Here is a 16,072-nt window from a genome sequence, read left to right on the forward strand (position 1 = left end):
GCTTGTAGATGAAGGTAAAGTTTATGTTGGTGCATGTATTTATATGAATATAAATTTTGGCTACCCTTTTCGGGGGCACCTGACATCTGGGACAAGAGAAACTAAAGAAAATGGCGTCTGCTGCATCTTTTATACCCCTGACAACCTGATGTCAGGGAGGGGGGCGACTGCGGCCGATGCAGGACCTAGGACTTTGGAATTCAGGCTGACTGAGGGCAACCTGCCAGCAGGATTACCCAAATGTAATGACTGCAACAGTGAATACACCTGAACATCTACATTTATGGTAAGTGTACACAACTGTACTTTACATGGCAGTCTCTCTGAGCCGAACACTCCTGTACCCCAACAAATGGATGCTAAAAAGGGAAGTCTTTCTGGTTCTGTCTCACCAGTTGGAGATGGGTTCCTAGACATAGATCTGTTTGCCCCGTCTGGCATCAAACAGTTAAACAAGTGTGGTTCCAGAACCCAGCAGGCAGAGTCATAGAGAGCATCCACCTTCTCCTTCAAATGGACAAAGCTCTTCCTGCATGCCTTTCCACAAATAACAATTCCACAAATAATATCCCCAGGGTACTTCTAAAGGTGGGGTCAGACGGGCCCAAAATGTTCCTAATTGCTCTTTTTTTGGCCCAGGCAGCATTGGTTCTCTCCCATCTTCATACTTTGTGTGTGTGGCGGGGTTGGGGGGGCTCTGCCTCTGATTATGGACCTTCTCACCCAGATTAGTGCGTCTGTAATGTTTCCCTAACCTGACAACACTCAAGCTCATGCTTGAAGGATTCAATTTTGACTCCATCCTCTATCTTACTCGAGGGATGTTCCCTCCAGTTTAAAAGAGGCCAGAAAGCAAACACTAAAAAGTCTTGTAAAGCTAAATGGGAAGGGTTTTTTTTCTAATGCCAGTCCAAAGGTATTCGGTCTTCACAGGCTAACACAGCAAAAGTACTTGAATGTCTCTCACCTATTCAAATGAAGCTCATCTTTTCCGGCATCAAGATTCATGCCTCACCTCTGTTTGCTCTCATTCACACTTGAAGCTATTTTCAGACCACATAGAGGGGAACCTGACCTGTTCCTCCCTAGGACTTGAATTTTGTGCTAGAAAAACTCACTTTGCCACAATTTGAACTTGGTGTTTTGGCCCCATTCATACTTTTAACAGGGAAAAACACTCTGCCTCTTGCTTTTATTTCTGCCAGTCATATCTGAGCTCCGAGTTGTAATGTACAAGGAACCGTTCCTTAACTTGCACAGGGATAGGGTTGCCCTTAGAACCAATCCCTATTTTATGGCTATGATAGTTTCAGAATTGCCATTATGTCAAGCCATTCATCAGCCTGTGTTCTTCCCAAACCCACAGAGCAAAGGAAACAAGATTTTGCATTCCTTGTATGTATACACAGTTGAGATGGTACTTACACAAGACAGATTTCTCTTAACAGATCAGACCTTTTGTTTCTGACATTTGCTGAGGGTAATATGGTAAACCGGTGACAAAACTGTTTTAAATGGATTGCTAATTGTGTCACTTTAATCTCATCATGACAACTTCCTTATAAAGTCAGAGCTCATTCCACCAGACGTAAATCTACTAGCACTGTTATTACTACTGGTTTTCTGAAAGGGCAGCCCACTCAAGCCATTCTAAAGGCTGCACTTGGGACATCTGCCCATATCTTCATTAAACATTACCACTTTCTCAGTTTTCCAAGGCTAGAGCTAGGTTCACCTCTGCCATTTTGCAGAGCCTGTTGTCTCCAGCTAATGTTTCTGTACAACCACCCTCTTAAAAACAGAGTCCTTCCATAATCAGTGCTGCAACATCAACTACAATGACTGTAGTACAGTTGTGTTTACACGTATAATTGTGGATGTTTGAGTACGTCAGTGTCACAGTACACTTTCCCACCCTCCTCCTGCCATCTTCCTTTTTGATTCCTTCCCTTTGGTTGGGGAGAGCTTCACTTCTCATCATCACCTTCTCCCCTGTTAGTTTAGATCACGGCTGTTGATCTGTGCTAGGACAGTTGGGAAGATTGTACTATTCCTCAGAACCATCGGACTTTGCAGTCTCATCAATAAAGACTTGAAGATGGCACTGACTGAAGCCTGTTTTGTACTCTGGATGTCTAATGGCACAGATATCCACCAGCTGCAGGATGGTAAAGATTCCGGCTGATCACAGCCTTCAGCACGGCAGGAAGACCCAAGAATCTCTACTGCAACATTGATCTACTCAAACATCTATAATTATAAGTGGAGATGCAGCTGTACTTATGAAGTCTTTGTTTTATACAATTTTGTACCATGCATACCTTCTTTTTGGTGACTCATAGGATCATATCAGGTTGCTAAGCTAACTGCCCTAGAGCCTTTTTAAGCCTAGCCATTTATGTCCCAATTTTCCCAATTATCAATGCCTATGGGCTACAATGGCTTGGATATATGTCTGTGCCTTAGGTCATCTATAAATTTCCCCTGTCCGTAAGGGCCAAAGGCAGCAAACCAGGGGTTTGTTTGTGATTTCCCATCCATGAATATGCTTGGGGAAGAGCTCCGTTTCACATGAATGGGGAAGCCTGTTCCAGAGAATGGGAAATCTTTCCGATACAAAGAAGGTGGAAAGTAACTGAGTGTACAAAGTACAAAAAAGTGAGGAAAAACAGTCTGGCACACTGGTCACCAGGAAAGTCCAAAAATCCACGAACTACCAAGGTAAAAAACATGTTCTTTAATGTTGCAATACACCACACAGATTTAGCACTTTCATTCCACAAGGGAACTTCATCAGAATAACCCAGCACTAATTGATTGATTGATTAAATAGTCAAACCACTTAACATAACAATACTCCATTGGTCAGTACCTAATTGACTAAGTTAAGGTTAATGCATACCTGTCCCTCCAGCTTGTTTAGTTTGTTACAGGTGAGGCTTAGATCCTTAGAGTGGGTAATTCTAGTGCTGCTTGTTTGGCGAATGTGTAGCAGATTCTTCAGGGATGGAATAGACAGTGCCTTGTAAGATAGGTATAGATCACCCCTCAGCAATTTGTAGAAGACCGAGTACAGAGACAGAGCTTTGAGGCTGTTCACATAGGACATATTTACACCCTGTGTACTTTGTGAGGCACAGCTGTGACCACTCCAGCTGTTGCATGTGTATTGTCAAGTACATGCTGAAGGGTACATTGTACTCTTATTAGTCCAACGAGGGCTGAGTATAGTGTAACTATGAAGCCATGCCCATATAAGTTGTGCCACATAGAAGGATTTTCTCACCACCATGGACACATGGTGATCAAAGTTCAGGTTACTGTCAACCTGAATTCCCAATCCCTTGCCATTGGGCCTACTGTTAGGGGGCTGTTGTCAGTGTTGTCATTTGCAGGGGTGGTCATTTTCCCAAAGGGTACGATTATGCATTTTTTGCACTGAGGTTTAGACTATAGTTCTGGCATCACTTAATTTGTCTGTCAGTCCTTCCTGGAGGATTCAGTGATTGCTCCCAGCTTGCAGTCATTAGCAGATTTGGTCAGCTAAAGGCCCTCTACATGTGCTTCGACTTCAGAGAAATGTATTCCAAACAGGAGATGTTGCAGTACCAAACCCTGTAAGACACCACTAGTAGTAGGTTTCTTGGTGGAGTAGATTCCCCCACCCTAACTTCATGTCCTGTAAGCCATTTGGCTATCCATCAAGTCACACAGGGATTTATGCCTAAATTTGTGAATTTGTCTATAATATCCAAGTGAGATATTGTCACATGCCTTTGCCAGGTCAAGTGTGGGCAGTATGTACCGTTTTGCCCTTGTCCATGACTCTAGTTTAGTAGGCATGATCTGCCCTTGATGAAACTGAACCAGGATGGGTCCAGTGTTTGAAGATTTCCTGTGCGTTTGTTTGAGGTCCACAATAATTCTTTCCACAGCATTTCATATACAACCAGTCAAACCTATGAGTCTGCGGTTCCTGGGGTCTGTTGATGGTCCGCCTTTGCAAAGAGGGATGACCGTTGCAGTCCTCCATTCCCTAAGAATGAAGCCTGTCTGGAAACTGTGACTGAATAAAGGTTGTAACAGGCATGACAGGTTGTTTCAAACTATTTAGGAGGCATCTTGGCATATTATCAGGATCCATTGATGCAGTGTTTTCCACTTTGGAGAGTGCAGTGAGGACCTGTTCTTTAGTTATAGTTTGTAGAGGAATGGTAGAAGGTATTTTCCTGGTAGAGGTCACTGTAATGGCAAATCATAGCATGTGGGGGTTTACTCACCCTGTGTGTTCCTTCCTGGACAGAGTTTTCATTAGCTGTGCTTATGTCCATGAGAAGGTGCTAAGCCCCCCCCCCCCCCCGCTTTCTGTGGAAACCCAGTTGGGGTGCAAGGTACTTAACATATAGCCAACATTACGAGAAGCTTCCATGTGTTCTTATTACCACTCTTGGTGCTTTTCTTTCCTCATTATCACTGGAGTAATTGTATTTGCATGGTAGCTCATGCGCATTGAAATTTGGATTTTCTTCAGTGATCAGGATACTAACAGAAATTGAGGACTTGAATTATGATCATCAGGCTTGACAAAATACACGTGAATGTGTGGGAGTGTACACTTGAAGCCAAGATCACAGTATGAGACTGACCCCACTTTACTTACAGCAGTCATGGAGTTAGAAATAATGAGATTGGAACAGAGCCCTACTATTCCTACAAAATTGCCTTTTTGTAGCAAGTTTTCCAATTTTTTTGTTATTTTGTTGAAATCACAGTTTAATTTCTGAAGTGTTAGGACTCTATTTCTCTCCTTCCACTGCATTTAAGGTGCCAATAATTTATACCTTAATAAAAAGTTATAATGTCATGTTTTTAAAACTTCAAATATCTTGGTTTTTCAAACTATTTTAGCTTTGAACCCCTTTATTTTTAAGAAAAATTAAAGACAAGGGAACCCATGAGGGGTGAAATATTCCATGTCTATAATTAATGGGGTTTGACTTTAGTGGCCTGAATACCTCCAAGACTCAAGTAAAAGGTTGGTGGGCATTTAGTACCCTTGTAACTGAAACATTTATGTATCCTTAGGGGGTCTTTTGTGTATTCTCAATAGCCTTCTTCAAAGGAGGTTTCAAATATCATACAGTAAATTCTCTGATTGCCAAGGTCTTTTTTTCCTTTGATTATAGCACTTTTGCAAGAAATGATTTGGTAAGCAGGAGGTGACTCAACAGTGTTGAATGGATAGAATACAAGGGGTTTTCATTTGATCTGCCAAGAAATGACACTGTTACTGATATAGAAAAGACGAAGTAGGTCTTTATGTTGATAAAAGGATGTGCATTCCATTCCTTAGCGCCAGAAAAGTTACAGTAGAAATAAACAGTTTTATAAGGAAGAAACTCCTCCTTGGTAGTGTTGTAGACAAAAGCAATACACAGGAGTGTAATGTGGTTTTAGTACCAATTTACCAGGACAAGGCAGATGAACCATAAAGCATGCCTGTGTTTTGCTCCTTTTCCTTATCTAATACTGCTAAGGTTTCAGTCCTTTTTTGAATAGCATGAGATGAACTGCTTGAAATCATGTTTGTGGATGTTTGACAGAACTTCAAAAACCTCAGATGAAGGTAATTCCTCAAACCGCAGTGCAAAATACAAGTCTTAGTTTGCTGATAGAGGAAGCAATGCAAAAAAGATAGTTTAGATAATGCTACCGTTGAGCAAATCATTCAGACCAAACTTTTGTGTTATCGATGACCTAGTAAATTTTGATCACTATATAAATTGTCATAAAAAACCCATAACAAATGGAGTTTGTGTTCTAAAGTGGTCCTATGAGCCTATATGCAGCAACTGTAAATTATGAATACAGTGTAGAGGTACCTCAATCTGTGGAACCACTTTGCGCTGATCCATCAAGTAGGATGATTTATTCTTGAATATGTCAAGAAGGAAATCCTTTAGTGAATCAATGTGGTAAACATTTCTTTTAAATAACTACATGCTCCGTCCGGAATACAGTGTCTTAACAGTAGGTCCTTTGTGTAGTGTGTTAGTCTCAACGGAAGTGACCTCACGTCAACCTGAAGCCTGTTCAGAGAGCCCTGTGGACTTTTAGGACGATTTTCAGACGAGGCATCTTCAGATCAAGACAGATGATACTTCAGTGATGTTTAAACAGATATGCTTAGATTCTTCCAACTTTGCAAAGAGGCAATTAAAATGAGAGAGAGGCAATTAAAATATGAGAGACACATTTCAACTGAACGTCCATCTTTTTATCTGTTCACATTTCCAGGTCTACGGAACTAGCAAGTACTCTGTGCAGGAAAATAACATTGGCACGTAAATGGAAACTCGTGCCATGCATTTTTCATCACATTGTACAGATGTGTGGTTTCCCATAAGTGTGTCTTTCTGCTATACATTACAGCAGTTAGGTGGGAATCTTTTACTAGTTATTTATTTTTTCTCCAAAATCTTATTCATTTTTTAACACAATAACTTAATTGTATAGTAACAAGAAGCAAACTATATACAATGTCCATAACAACTAAAATAGCAATATACATAGGAGAATATTTCTTTAACAGATTAGACAATTTTGTCCAAGAAATTAAATGATGGGTTGTGTTAACCCTTGCTTTTATAGTAGCAATTTCATTCTTACAAATGCATTTCACAGGATGAATAAACTTAACTTTAAAGACAGGAGTTGATTGCGATTTCCAATTTTTAGTAATTTTCCTAGCTATAGAGAAGATGGACCATAGTAAAAACGTTTGATTTTTAGGAATGACTTCAGGAACACTGAAAAGGATAAGGGAGTCGGAAATTGTACAGTTGTCATTCTATAGAGCTTTACAAAGATATTTAAAGTCTAACCAAAATGGGAAAATTATTTTGCAATTAGCAACCATATATATCCAGTCAACATCAGGGTGTCCACATCTCCAGCATTTCATTTCATCTTTCTTGTACATATTGCTAGTCTATGTGGAGTGAAAAAACATCTATGTAAAAATTTCCATGTGTATACATGCCAGAACAGAGAAGGTTCCTTCATCGACTGTAAACAAAGTTTTTTATCTTTTTCTGAGAATATTTGTCTATTAACTTCCCTTAAATAATTCCAAAAAGAAACATCTGTTTTGGTAAAATCATTTCTGAGAATTTTGTAAATGACAGATATGTATGACTTATTCCTGTGTGAGCTATTAATTGTTGAGATAAAATCCAAGATTAAGTTACTCTTATTGTATGCCTCTAATGAGGGTATAAGCTTATGTATAAAATATTTACAAGTTTGGATGTTCAGCCAGTTGCAATTTTGCAAACTATATCTGCAGAACTTATTTCATTAGCTGAGAGAAATTGATTCCAGTATAGTAGGTCACCCTTCTTAAATTCTAACATTTTCTGTATCAAAAGATAGATATCAAACATTCATTTGTGTAAGCAATAGGAAACAGTTAATACATTTTTAATTGATTAGAAAGCATAAGCTTTTTAAACAGCAGCAATATTTGGTTTATGAGAGGTGTGAGAACAAGTTTTGACCTTTCACTTTGAATGTATATTTCCATATAAAGATGTTTGTATGTATTTGAATATATGGTTCGAGCAATGTCATATTACTATTTAGAAGTAAGGTTTCATGTATTGATTTCCAATATGATGTACAAGAAGTATTATTCCAAAGCAACACTGTTAATAAATGCGGAGTTTAAATAAAAATCAATATTTGGAAACCCTATGTCTCCTTCATCCCAGCTTGTGGTGTGCCAGAGAAGAGAATGACAGTGTTAAAGGATATAAAGTGTCAGGCAAGTTATCCCCTAAGATACAACTTTTTTTGGGGGGGGATACCAAAGGAAGTTAAGTAATAAGTTATTAATTTTCTGTTGTAATTTTGACAGGTGAGGGAATTATTAGAACTTGGACAATTAATAAGATTTTAGGTAACAGTAGCATTTTGATTGGTCTGTCTTCAGATGTGAAGAAGATTTTGTTCCATCCATCTATTAGACTAGAAATTGAGTTTATAAGCGGTTTGTAATTAGATGAGTGATTTGTTTATAATTTTTATTTATTTATTTAACATTTGCTGACCGGGATAGTCCGACTAGGTTCAACAGAGCCTGTTTTCAGCGGAGGCCCGGGGAGAAATGCTCCAGATGCATGTTTTTGGAATGTGGGAGGAAACCGGAGTACCCGGAGGAAACCCACGGGAACACAGGGAGAACATGCAAACTCCATACAGAAGGTACCCCAGCCGAGAATCGAACCAGAGAACCTCTTGCTATGAGGCGACAACATTAACCACTGCTGCACCACTGTGCCGCATCTGAATTAGATTCAGTAATGATACCTATATGTTTAATATGCAAGCCCTCTCATGTTCTCTTTTTGATCTAAGTTTCATAGTAACTTTTTTATTCACTAGAAGTACATAAGTTTTGCTGTGATTGAATTTTAGACCAGAGATGTTTGCAAAGAAGTCTAAATTATGTAATAGGTGATCTATTGAATTTTCGATATCATTAGACGTTATTAGTAGGTCATCAGCAAACAGTTGTATCTTAGGGGATAACTTGCCTGACACTTTATATCCTTTAACACTGTCATTATTTCTAACCTAATTTGCAAGAGGCTCAATAACCAGGGCAAAGAGTAATGGGGAGAAGGGGGCACCCCTGTTTATCTCTTAATATTTCGAATGGGCTAGATAGATAAGATCCAATCTTTACATAGGCTATGGACTTTAATTAATCCTATAAAGTTTGTGGAGAAATTGTATTTTTGCAGAGCTTTAAACAAATATGGCCAACTTAGGAAGTCAAAAGTTTTATCTGTATCAAGGCTTAAAATAGAAAGCTTATGTTTTTTTCTTGTTTGCCAAGTCTATTAAGGACAGCAATCTAATTACATTGTCTTGTATCTTTGTTTTTGATAAACCTGGTTTGGTCTTCATGAATTAATATTGAAAGAATATTATTTAATCTGTCTGTTGTGAATGGACATGAATATCTTGTAGTCATTGTTAAGCAAAGAGATTGCCCTGTATGATGTGCAAAGGTCGGGTTCTTTATTTGGTTTTAGGATGGGAGAGATGAGTATTTCCATGAGGGAGGGATGTTTGCTGTAGTTTTAACTTCTTGAAAATCTTACTGAATGCATTGCAAGATGTTATTAGGTAAGAGTTTGTAAAATTCCAGAATTAGACCTTCCAGTCCTGGTGCCTTTTTTGTCTTAAGATTTTTTGTATTTGTTCCTTTAATTCCTTAAAGGAAAAGGGTTTATCTATGTTGTTAATACTGTGTTTGGATAATTTCTTTTAAATATTATTAGAAAGAAAGTTGTCTGTACTTTTATCACTTGTAGAGGAGTTTTACTGGATATTTATCATGACGCTGTTTGAAAGACAGATGTTTTTTTCCTTTGCATGAAGTTGAATGTTAATAAATGCCTTGCTTTCTTATTCATCTGAATCAGAGTTAATCAAAGAAAGACAGCCTTGTCCTTATAGCTCCCTTTTATTCAAGACTGCCAAAATATTTTCTCATTAGCTTGACAGCCTTCTGCAGTGACCATTGCATCTACACAGATCCTTGCTAACATAGCAGAAGACAAGGTTACTATATCCCATTATCACCCTGGAGGACAGAATTTTGATTCTTAGAGACAACTTATTTTCAACTCTGATTTTAAATATCCCAAAGGGAAAAGAGACCATTAGGTGGGAAAAAAGTTTCCTGAATTGTCACAAGACCTGGATCTGTTACCTTATTCCATACCAAGTTTATTTTTATTTGCTCATCAATTAAAGTTTGTGTCAGCAGTGTCTGCCTATCTACCAACATTTTCCCCCAAATATCACAACTTAATCAACTGTTAAGACTTTTCTGAAAGGAAAAATTCTCCTAAGATCACCAAGAAAAAAAAAATCTGCCCTCCTTATGATTTGAACTGATGACAAAATTTGACTGTGCATTCTGAACCAGTAGAAACAGAAGAGCTCAAAATCTGGAAGGATTTCAGAGTTGCAAGTCATGTGTTAACCACCTTACTAAGCATTGTATAATGAAGGGTTGTCACTGAGGGCAAGTCTGTCTTACCAGAAGATTCATTAGCAGTGACTTGCATTGAATCTTTACGACTTATCTTATTTTAACAAAAGTGCCAAAGTAAAGATGAACATCTTTTATTTCCTGCATGCATGCAGATAACTTGGAGATTCAACTGAGAAAATGAATGGCTTAAGAAAAACTGCTTAGTTTTTCATTCAGAAAAGGAAAATACCTACCTAGTCACTAAGCTGACTTTACCTAAATAGTTAGTACAGTGTACTGATGCATGTAACATCTCTGAGCAACACAAAAGCAGCACATTTCACCAGGACAGCAGCTTCATCTGCAACATATTCCAGATTGTTTCTGCACAAGGTACTTTAGAATCTGCAACATGGCCTACTGCACATACGTCCAGTAGGAGGACAGGTCTTTATCCCTGTTCTACAGGGGGGGTTATGTAACTGTCCACCATTCATTGATATGCTACCAGTGTTTTGAATTTGCTGTTATGGTTACCTTATATTGTTCACAAGATAACCATGACAGCAGATCTTTGAAGAGACATTATCATAATAGTAAAACTACCATTTCTTCAGCCTTTAAGGATACTTTATTGTAATTGTTCTTTAAGGTAATAACACTGTTTCATTTCAGTACAGTGGCCACTGGCTTGCTATAATCATAAGTCTGTGGTGAGGGCCAGAAGGGGCTCAAACAAAACTGAAGGTTTCTGGCTAAGTTGGCTATATACGAGTCCTTTACATAATAAACACACTCAGTGGTGCAAGGTTGTATACTTGCCTTTGATGCAAAAGTGTGGGTTCTGTTCCCACACCAGGGATATCAGTTGTTGACACTTCATTTACCATAATGGGGGGGGGGGGGGTGCCGCACTCTGTTTGCCAGCATTCTGATGAGACATTAAACTGAGGTCCCATCTGCTTGAGTTGGTGGTAGCTGAAGTGGATGCAAAAGATCCCTCTGTACTTATCGAAAAGAGTAGGGTTGTTTCATTTATATACAAAAATAACTTGTTTACAAAATAGGCTAAACGGCTCCAAAGAACAAAGTAAATATATATATATATATATATATATATATATATATATATATATATATATATATATATATATATATATATATATATATATATATACATATATTTTTTTTATGTTTTTGTACATATGCAATGTTAAAAAATTTTGTAGTGTATTTTTAAATTTTCATGACATCACAGTGGCTATTTAAATAATTTATTTGAAGCATTTTGTCATTGGATGATTTTTTTGCACATGACAAGTATTTAAAGGGTAGTTTCAAGTTTGTGTATTTATTCTAATGAAGTTCGTGGTGTTTTATTAAATGAGCCGAAAGCTTATAAGTTTTGTGGTCCGGTTCCTTCCTGGTCTTTGGTTTGCTGCTTTTTCACTTTGTTTGTTTACAAAATATTTACATATTTACAAATGTACAGATATATAGCTATACAAATCAGTACACTTTCGTCCTTGTTAGACCACTACTGTTTTTTTTCCATAACCACTATCTGATTTTACTTAATGTTGTTGCTAGAATACATTTACCATTGAACATAATTGTTTTATTCTTTCATGTCATATAACCCGGAAAATAACTTTATCTATTCTTTTAACATATTTAATTACAGACGGCACAGTGGTGCAGCGGTAGCGTGGTCACCTCACAGCAAGAAGTTCTCCTGTTTGATTATCTGCTGAAGTGCCTTCTGTGCGGAGTCTGCATGTCTTCCCTGTATTCATGTGGGTTTTGTCCGGGTACTCCAGTTTCCTCCCACTTTACAAAGACATATATCTGGAGTGTTTTCTCCCCGGGCATCCACTGAAAATTGGCTTTGTTCCAAGTTGGACTTTCCCGGTAAACAAATATTAAATAAAATAATAAATAATTATGTTCTTTTAATATCCATATTTATTTTATCCACTTTTTATATCTTCGAAAAAAGTCGTCTTTTCATAGTTTTCCAAATAAGTTTTACTCTCTTACATTTCAAAAGCACATTCTGTAGTTTCTTTTTGACAAAGTAAACATATTCTATTACTCTACTTTTTATATGGCATATTTCCGTTTACTGCCAATTTATCTATTAACCAGTACACACGCAATCTTGACATTCTACTTTTTGATTACACCATTTGTTTCTTGTAATAGCTTTAATTTTTTTCATCTTTTAGATTTTCCTGTGGCTTTACATGTAATGTTTTATCATTGCCTTCTTATAACATTTTTCTTTGTCATAGTTTATTTTCTACAAAAATGGTTTTCTTGGTTGCATTTTATTTCTTCAGTTGTACACTGAATCTCCTTTTTACTGCATCCCAAAAATTATCACACTTAATATTTATACAAGTTCACTACTAATTGCTCATTTTTTTCATTTATCCATTTTAACACTTTTTAAAAAATTAATGGAACAGCATATATCATGGTGTTAATTAACCCTAAACCTCCACTGCCTTTGTTTACATACAAAACTCCTAGGTTTAATCTACAACTCCTTATAAATGAAAAACTATCAGCAGTAACCCCTTTTCAAATACTGTTGGCAACATAAGTACACTTGCCAAGTATGGCATTTTCCCCATCGGTACTGAATTTATCAAATAAGCCTTTTTTCTTAGGTTTATAGGTTTATAGGTTCATACTAGGCTATCTGCCCAAGGGCATTTATAAGCCTAGCCCATAGTTATGTGGCTTTAGCTTCACCCTTGTTGTTTGAATAAAAATATGCCTATATTTTTGCTGTGCCTCTGTCAAGCAGTGACTGAAGTAATCCCCCTGGGTATATCTGCAATCTCCCATCCACATTCAACGGGCATTGTACTCATCATCATAGGTCTAAAGTGATGAGTACAGGGGACGATGACCTCCCTTGATCTAGATGTCCCCAGATCATATCTGTGTGATGTGTTTTAGACTACTGGCCTAGTTTGCAGTCATCTGCAAACTTTGTCAGCCGCTGATGAGTTTTTTTTTGATACCTGGAGAGGGGTATGTGTGGAAGGGCCTTGCCAGGTCGAGGTAGGCTGTATGGACTGCCTTTCCCTTCATTTTCTGAATGATAATTTATATGTTCTCCAGAAAAGACAGGTTTGTTGTATTTCTTCTATTTTTCCCCATTGAATTCTACTTGCATCTTTATTCCCAAATTTTATAACCAACACAGAAATGTCTTTCATTTTCATTCATCCCATTATAATATTCATATTTATCACTGCATAGTCTAAAATCTGATGAAATAAGCTTTCCTTTCTTTACAGTTAGTATAAGCATATATTGTTATAATTCTACATTCTTGTTTCTTTCCTTTTTAAATATATAATGGTTAACTTTCATTTTTTTGCAAAAGTTATATGTAATATCTTTACTGTATTAATACAGAATATGGCTTTTTCAGAGCATCTTTCATTCCCAAATTACAGGTCATCTTTCCTCCCCTTAGTTTTCTCCGTTTGTAATCTTGCTTCATTAGTTAAAAAATCTTGTCTTCTGATGTAATAGCATCTGCATTACATGTATTACAAAAGTCCAAAATCCCTTTTTTCTTATTGTATTCTTAATACAATTCACATTTGCAGAAAGCACTTTAAAGTTTTCATTTTCCCTTTTCCTTACATTCATGTTTTCATAAGTTCATAGCCAATTTCTCTCTCAAAGGTAAGAATCAAACACTGTACCTTGTATTAGTAAGACACCTTAACCATTATACCAACCCCCATAATTAGCGGTATATATTTTTTCAGCATTTCCTTTTTCGTTTGTAATATGTATATCTTTTTCTTTGTATTTTTAACACAATATTAGTCCTAGCCACCAGTCCATAAACCCCTTTTGTCATAAACCTTCGCAATTTCCAGTACTACTTTACTCTAAAAGTTTTCAAATGTCCTTTCAAAGTCTCTCTTTATACCTCTGTTCAAAATTGTACGAGAATTTTCTTTTCATTGTTAAATGCTTTTACTGCATAAAGATTCCATGGGTTACAGTCTTTTTTTATATTCCCCAAGAGCATTTTCCATTGCCAAACAGTCTCAAATATAATGTCACAAAACATTTGTAAGAATAAATGTTCTTGCCTGACATGCATTTACACCCAAAGGAGTGATTAAGTCGTCCCACACTTCATACTTTCCCATTTCTTTGTGGTCTTTACTTTGAATCTTTACCGCATTTCCTTCTTTTCTGCTACTCTACTTTTGCCTTCATTTACTTTCTCTGCATATGTTTTCTTTTCCATCTCACCACTATTCTTCAGGATTGATTGTGTCTGCATCCTACTTTTGTTTTTTCTCCATAATGTTCTCCCAGGAAGCATTTCCTTCATTTTCTGGTTCACTGTGCACCACCATTTCTTTAAGTAAATCAGTGTGCAACCCTCCTGACAAGAGGGTTGTAGTTATACATCCACCATTTGCTGACTTGTCACCATCAAACAGATTTCTTTGAAACATTTCCTCAGAATCCTGCACACATTCTTCTGTCTTGATATTTGATTTCTTCCCCATTTCTTTGACCACTCCATCTCCTCTCCCCATTTCCCTCCCTGTTTCTCTGGGCCGCCTCTGCACTTGGAACAGAAATGTGAAGTGATTCTCCGAAATGGGTCCCATTCACAACATTGGTGAGTAGAGGAAATTCCTTCATGCCCTTGCCAGATTTCCTCTAGTAGTATAAATACCACCTCGGATCTCCCCTGGACAGAGGCTACAAGCCTAGTGGGGCTAACCTGGTCAATGAAAGATGAATAACTAGATAAAACTAAAAGTTCCCTGAAATACTGCCATAAGACTAGTATAGGCAACTCAGATGGAAATGAGCAGAGCTGGTGAAACTCTAGTTGGGAAAAAGTGCACATAATTTATTTAAACTATTTTATCCTCTACAAAAAGAGAAACTAACGTGCTTTAATGGCTGTAAACCACTGAGAGTTGCACTGTTTTTTTATTTTATTTTTATTTTTTGCATTGTTTATAAGTTAATGTCTTTGAAGTCCCTCACCTTATAACTGTTGGTGAGCCCTTCCTTGTTTGCACTTTCTGTCATGCTGACCAAGTGGTACAAAAGTAAAGTGACTGTTCTGGAACAAACCTAGTCAGTAATATTGGAAGGGGATAAGGGTTCTATTCATTGATCACATTGCTGCTCTGGTCTTGGGGAGACAAATATGGTGTACTTTCTGCCAGTCTGAGTTTCATGGGGGGCAAAGAAAGTAGCTAGCCAAATGCATTGGGGGGGGGGGTAGAATGGCCTACTTTTTGTGTAAGAGTGCTCATAAAATGTAGGAGACCTCACATCATGCCGAACTGATGAGTTTAGTAGTCTGATTGGTAATCTAAAAGACCAAGAATTGTGGCCACTGAGCCCACCATTTTGACACTTCATTAAATGCATAATTGAAGACTTCTTTATCCAAAACAGTCAGAATGCATATCTGGTAGAAGACTGCCATGCCTTCAAGTTGAGGGAAAAGGATTGTTAAGCTCAAGGCAAAGTAGTGGTGAGACAAGGGAGTTGGGTTGCTTGGTGGTACACCATAGTTGTAAAGCCCCCTATGTGTTCTACAGTACTCGCATATTTAGAGTTAAATATTTTCCCTTGTGCTTCTTTGTAGGATTCAGACAATGCCAAATGGTTCTCTGGTTATTCGTGATGTTACTTCAGAAGATTCTGGGAAGTACACATGTATAGCTGGACACAGCTGCAATATCAAACACACAGACGCATTCCTCTATGTTGTAGGTAAGGAAACTTAAAACAATAGAAAAAATAACTGTATTTCAAACTCTTTTTTTTTTTTAGCACATATGTTCCTTTGCTTTCAGGTGTAATCAGTGCATCATTTACAAAGAATCCCCTTTTGTTTACCTTATTTTTGCCTTCATTCTTTCATTTGGAATCCTTATGTCTACCACCCTTAAAGGGAATCAGCATTTTTTTTCTTGAATTTCTTCTGGATTTACTTTTTCC

General features: G+C 37.4%; 1 protein-coding gene across 1 annotated transcript in view; it reads left to right on the top strand.

The window, feature by feature from the left end:
- Nucleotides 1–16,072, top strand: part of PTK7 (protein tyrosine kinase 7 (inactive)) — a 2,009,558-nt gene that overhangs the window by 1,600,083 nt on the left and 393,403 nt on the right. The window contains exon 13 of the mRNA XM_044060033.1: nucleotides 15,717–15,844. Within this exon, the coding sequence (XP_043915968.1) occupies nucleotides 15,717–15,844 (128 nt within the window). The remainder of the gene's footprint in view (nucleotides 1–15,716; nucleotides 15,845–16,072) is intronic.

This window comes from Protopterus annectens, chromosome 1.part2 (assembly GCF_019279795.1).
Source record: "Protopterus annectens isolate FY-2018-M chromosome 1.part2, PAN1.0, whole genome shotgun sequence".
In the NCBI taxonomy this organism is placed as follows: domain Eukaryota; kingdom Metazoa; phylum Chordata; order Ceratodontiformes; family Protopteridae; genus Protopterus; species Protopterus annectens.